This window comes from Parasteatoda tepidariorum, chromosome 6 (assembly GCF_043381705.1).
Source record: "Parasteatoda tepidariorum isolate YZ-2023 chromosome 6, CAS_Ptep_4.0, whole genome shotgun sequence".
NCBI lineage: Eukaryota > Metazoa > Arthropoda > Arachnida > Araneae > Theridiidae > Parasteatoda > Parasteatoda tepidariorum.
The window spans coordinates 3,017,207-3,023,048 of record NC_092209.1 but is presented as its reverse complement, the minus strand read 5'-3'; the positions used below and the strand labels follow the sequence as shown (position 1 = coordinate 3,023,048).

Sequence of the window (5,842 nt, the reverse complement as noted above, 5' to 3'; positions counted from 1 at the left end):
CGGATATAATCGTGTGGGCTGATGAAAGGATTATATCTTTTTTTCCCGGTTTTTTTTTTAATAAAATTTCATCCTTTTTTATTTTTTTATTTTAAAAAACTGTTGTTTGTTATTTTTTTTCTTATTAATTCCCCCCCCCCTTTTTTTTCATATGTCTATAATTTTTCTTTGTTTTATCTTCATTTTGAACTTGTCTAATGAGTTCTGTTTACTTGCAGCTTAAGCGCAATAAATGAAACTTATTGTTTTTCTTAACTTTCTTCGTGTTTTCTTGTATATATATATATATATAAAGAACTTTATTCAATCTTGTTTGTAAATTTTCGAAGCTGAACCTTTTGGGAAACGTTTAAAGAGTAAATAACTTTCTTTTTAGAAAGATGAAACCTATTTAATGGAGTCACGTGGACAAACCATTAATCTTTAGACTGACAGTTCCTTTTTTTTACTTTTAAAGAAAACTTTGCTCCGAACTAAATAAAATAATGGCTGCTCCTACCTTTCAATTGCGAGGCATTTTCACGATATACTACTTGAATTACTTAAGAAATTACAAAGTAAGTATTTCTTCTTTGTCATCTTTGAAGTTTGAGCTGAGAATTTGATCTAAATTGCCGGGTAACTTTACTTTCATCTTAAGTGTTCGAGGACAGCTTTCTTTCTAACACCTGATTCTTTCAGCACTTTTAAGAAAATTTGTTTGATTTTAACTTCTGAAACAATAAAATAAGCTATTTCTTGTCATTTTTTTTCAAATAAAACATTGCTTGCTTTCTCTCTCTTTCTCTCTCTCTGTATATATATATATATATATATATCTTAGCAGGTCGTTAAAATAGAAATGACACTCTAAGGGGGTCGTTCTAAATCACGTGGCTTTATTACGCATTGCAGGCTTATAATTCAGCCTGCTTTTCCCGTACTGAAAAAACCAAATAGTACTGCGTAGATTTAATTTTACTGTATACTCTAAAATTTTTTGACTTTTTGACATTAAACTCTAAGAAAAGTCATTCCTTTTTTATGAGGCGACAGAGGAATAAAGAGAGGTTTAATAATGATTACGTGATTCGCAGCGCATTAATGGAAGTAGGAAAGGAACTTTAGGTGTTACAAGTAAATTACTATAAAAAATAATGTATTTGTTTGGATTGATTTGAAAATTTTTATTATTTTTTAGCTTTATATTATTACAGTACGTGTACTGTTATCTCAAAACCACATAAAATTCTTGCACTCTACTCACTTAAAAACGTTTTTTTTTCCATTAATTTCATGTGTGTCAAACGATAAATAAAATCTACGTGCAAATGGAAAAATAATAAAACTTTTCTACTATAAAACCTGTTTGTTTGTTAGAAAACCTATTTTCTTTGTTAGCAAAACTGTTTAAATAAAATGATTATAAAATCCTAAAAATGAAACATTTTAGTTCAAACAAGATTCAAGCGACAGACCAAACAGTTTTATGTTTTAAAAACATAATTTTTTATTTGTGAATATCTGAAAATAATTTTAAAAAAATAAAATGATGAATGAAAAAATAATAAATGGGTAAGTAAAATGAACTCAAAAATTCATTCATACTGCTTTTTTTAATGTATTACTGTTCTATTTATCATTCGTATAAGTAATATAAGTAATCGTAAATTGCTTATTACATTTATGATTAAGGCCGAAATTTTAATCACAATTTTTTATGGTGTATTTTTTTAAATCATTTATTGTTGTTCTGTTCATCATTCATGAAATTTCAATAATTTTGTAAGCCTTAATTTTTAAACGTATTTATGATAAAATCCTGAACTCTGTGAACACAATGCGATCTCTTTTAAATATTCGTTATTGTTCTGGTCATTAATTATTAAAGTAAATGTTAGATTTTTTTATGCACTAACAAATATTTTTTTCTGAACTTTTTGTCCCTTTATATTTAAACTTCAACTGGATTGTGAATGATATAATTGGGACAGATCATTGTTCATACTAGAAAATTAAAGGTAATTTACGGTGAAACTTTTCATTAAATATATATAAAGTTAATCAAATAACTTCTGTTAGACATTTTTTGTTACTCTTATAATTCATTTTTTATTTTATTTTCAATATACGATGCTGGTGGAAAAGAATTTAATGAATAAGAAAGTTTGTTAATTTTGCCCATTAAAGTTTTGCAAAAATATTCATAGTTGAACCACATAACTGTTGTATGTTGAAGCTTTAGTAATATATTTTGTGTTGAAACGTTGTAATTACGAAGAATTCAGTCACAATGTGAAAACGATTTCAAATTCATTTGTATTGATTTCTAGGAAAAAAAAGATTAATTTTGAAAATATGTTTTCCTTAAAGGAAAAAAAAACAGATGATAGAAGTACTTTTAACGGAAAATACATGGGCTGAATGCATATACATATATATATATATATAAGCTAAAATATTGAGAAAATATGGAAAATAATAAAAAATAATGACAACAGAAAAAAATTATTAAAAATAAATTTTCAAAAGAATTTAAAATATAATTTTTAATATCTTTTTAAAAAAAAGATTAAAATCCGGAAGCAAAACATAGAAAAGATATAATCTCTTCATCAGCCCACACGATTATATCCGCACGATTATATTGCAGCTTATGCGCAGTTAATAAAATTTATTAATTTTTAATTTTATTTGNTATATATATATATATATATATATGTATGTGTGTGTGTGTGTGTGTGTTTTAATGCAATGGTAACTGATGATGTTTGCCTTAATTCGATATTAAAATGTGATACTGTTAATTTAAGAAAGAATTATTTATTTAATTATTTATTTTTCAGAATTGAGGCAGGGGATCTTACTCCAACTTTCTTTTAACTTTTAAATTGCAAGCAGTTGTTTGACACCCAACTTTTCGAACAATCCATTTAATTGTTTCCTCATGATATTATAATTCTCCATTTAATAACATTTTTTCTCAGTTATTCTGGGTTTTCAAAGGATTTCGTAAAGAAGTAATCCCCTATTATAAAAACGATTAAAATCTTAGCAAATAATAATATTGGATACACAATTTTCAAAACATTTCGGGAACATTTTTACTGGATCTGTTTCCACCGTCTTGTCTAAATTGCAATAATCAAATTCTCAATACTTTACTTTAAATATATACTTTTTTTTAAAATTAAAAGCTTCGAACATTCAAAGCTTGTGTTAATTAAAACAATTTACTTAACACAATAAAGTTCGTTTAAACAGTAATAGAGAAGGAATGGAAATTTCCAATGAACTTTATAAGATAGAAACTAACTTTTTTAATTCTCTAAATTCGAAAATTGTTGCAATAGCTTTTATGATTGGAAGTATAGCAGTAGAGTCAGCAATATTCCACTTCTACTTTTTATTTATGCTTGTTTTAAATTTTGTTAGTTGAAGGAATATATTTGTACTAAAAGCTGAAACTGAGCAAAACCGTAATTAAGAAAAGAGTTGTTTAATTCCCCATCACACGTAATAAAACATCTTCACACTTTAATCTTAATTCAACAAGATTGTTTTAGGAATATTTATGAACAAGAAATTAATGCAAATGGTTTAATTAAGCTTTTAACTAAGCTAAAAAAAATTGATTTTGCAATTGTCTCTAAAGACAACTTACTATTAATTTATTTACTAATGTAAAAATTCAATCAAATCAATAATTTAATACATCAGCCATTTAATAATTAATATTCAAACGAGTTGAATTAAGGTATCTGATTAAATTAAAAAATTTTTCTTTTCAAATATTAATACAAAATTTTAAAAAACTAGTTTATTTGTTTCATTATGTGTAAAAACTTATATGCTTTAAAAAAATCTCTTTATAGCACTATTATTTTTTAAATGGCCATTTTCATGTAAAAATAATGAACTCTTTTTGCATGTACACTAAATCAAAATTAAAAAAAAACAATGGTAAAAAGTTTTTACCGCTTTAAACAAAAAATCCATTGAGGATTTTATTTAGAAGGCTATTAACTATGTTTTGGACCCTTATCTTAAAAGCAACTGCATAAAAATAAAACTACAATGATTCTAAATTAATAATTAACTTAATTCTGAAAATTTTGCCTAAAATCATGCTTTTGTCCTACTCAGAAACCTTAAGTTTGTAATAATTAAAAAAAATTTACATTGTATTAGAGTAGAAATTTTTCCTAGCTAACTGAAGTCGGAGTCGAAAAAAAATTTTTTTTGACTCCTACTCTGGAAAAATTTGTTCAACTGCAACTCCTCACTCTTGATTTAAACTTGTTCCAAATCTGGCTAAGAAACATCAAGATCTCTCATATTAAAACTAGTTAATTCGAGAATGTTGCTTTTTTTCCATATGTGACGAATATTCAAGAAAATGTCTAAAAAAATAAGGAAATCGTTTAAAAAATCATTTAAAATAAAACAAAAGGATAAAAAAACAAAGGGTTAACTTCATTCTGATTAGAAAACGAGATAATTTAGTTTCAAATTTTCAAAGTCAAAGTAAGTCAACAGGTGACTCCACTGACTGAAATAAATTATTATACATTCTTCTCTACTGCATGTTTGACCATTCTAACTGAAGATATTGTGTATGCATTTTATAGTTTGGTCCTCAAACCAAACAGCTATAATACCTACTAAATATTTGGATTGCCAATTTATTGCTTCAGAGTTTCAAGTCCGTTTCGTCTGAATATAGGGTTAGTGGAAGCATAAGTTACCCAGAAATGTAGCACTATTACTTTTTTGAACGACTGTTCACCTCTTTGATACTTTTCAAGAACGGTAAAAACGAAGCAGCAAAAATTTATTTATTTCAATAATCTAATATATATAACTAGGAGGCTTCGCCCCCTGCTCACTGGCGCTCGCCAACCCCCGGAACTGCTTTCACAGTTCATTTCGGATTGCTTCACAATCCGATGCTCGCTTTGCTCGCTCATTGGAATCGTTCTTAACGCCTAGTTTTTGTATACTTTTTTGAATACTGAAGTTCCAAAATCTTTTCCCTGTAGAAAACTCTAAACCTGTACATTTCAATGTTAATTTGAAATTGCAAACAGTTCACACATTTTGCATAATCACACTATTCTAAATTTCAGTTGTTGAGAAAAGTAACTGTTGTAAGTTTTGTTTTAAAGTCTTTCCCACCAGAGGGCTAAAGCCATGTGTTGTAAAACAATATGAAATAGTAGTCTGCCACTGAACGCCGGATGTAAAGCATCGACTTTGATGAAGATAATTTTGTATTTTTAATTCTCTGAAGGGCGCCACCCTAACAATATGGAATTTGTAAAATAAAAATTATATATTTTTGATAGTTGATGAAGCCCATCATTTTGTGTTTTCATCCGTGTTCAGAAGCAGAACAACTATAAGTTTTTATTTTATCACAAAAATATAAAATGTATAAAAAACAAAGAAAAAGAGTAAGAAAATGAGTATAGTCATAGAAAAAATTTAAATTATAATGTAGTATTTATCAGTTAAAATAAAACTTTTTGTTCAAGTCGTTGCTAACAATTCAAATTTCTCCGAGGCAATTCTAAAGTATAAATTAAGGTAGTATTGTTAAGTTGAAACACAATAATTTTAGTTTTGATGTCAACAATACAATTCAATTTTTCACAAAAACGATTGTTTCCATTGTTAAATTCAATGTCAACAATTCAAATTTTTCTGAGGCAACTCTTAACCTCTAAATATTATTTTTTTTTTGCACACATTTCTAAATGTCAGTATTCAACCACAAAACAACTTAGTCCTCAAATTTAGCATGAAGTTGTAAAATGTAATGAAAGAGGGTCATAGCAATAATGAAAGTAGAAGTAAAGTT

General features: G+C 26.7%; 1 protein-coding gene across 2 annotated transcripts in view; it reads left to right on the top strand.

Annotated features, from left to right (window-relative positions):
* The first annotated feature begins 1,334 nt into the window (after positions 1-1,334).
* The window catches only part of LOC107453891 (uncharacterized), a 38,592-nt gene continuing 34,084 nt past the window's right edge, over positions 1,335-5,842 (top strand). The window contains exon 1 of one of the 2 annotated variants that reach the window (XM_016070893.3): positions 1,335-1,554. In XM_016070893.3, coding sequence (XP_015926379.1) covers positions 1,529-1,554 — 26 coding nt within the window. In that variant the 5' untranslated portion in view covers positions 1,335-1,528. The remainder of the gene's footprint in view (positions 1,555-5,842) is intronic. The other variant, XM_071181919.1, reaches the window with a different exon arrangement.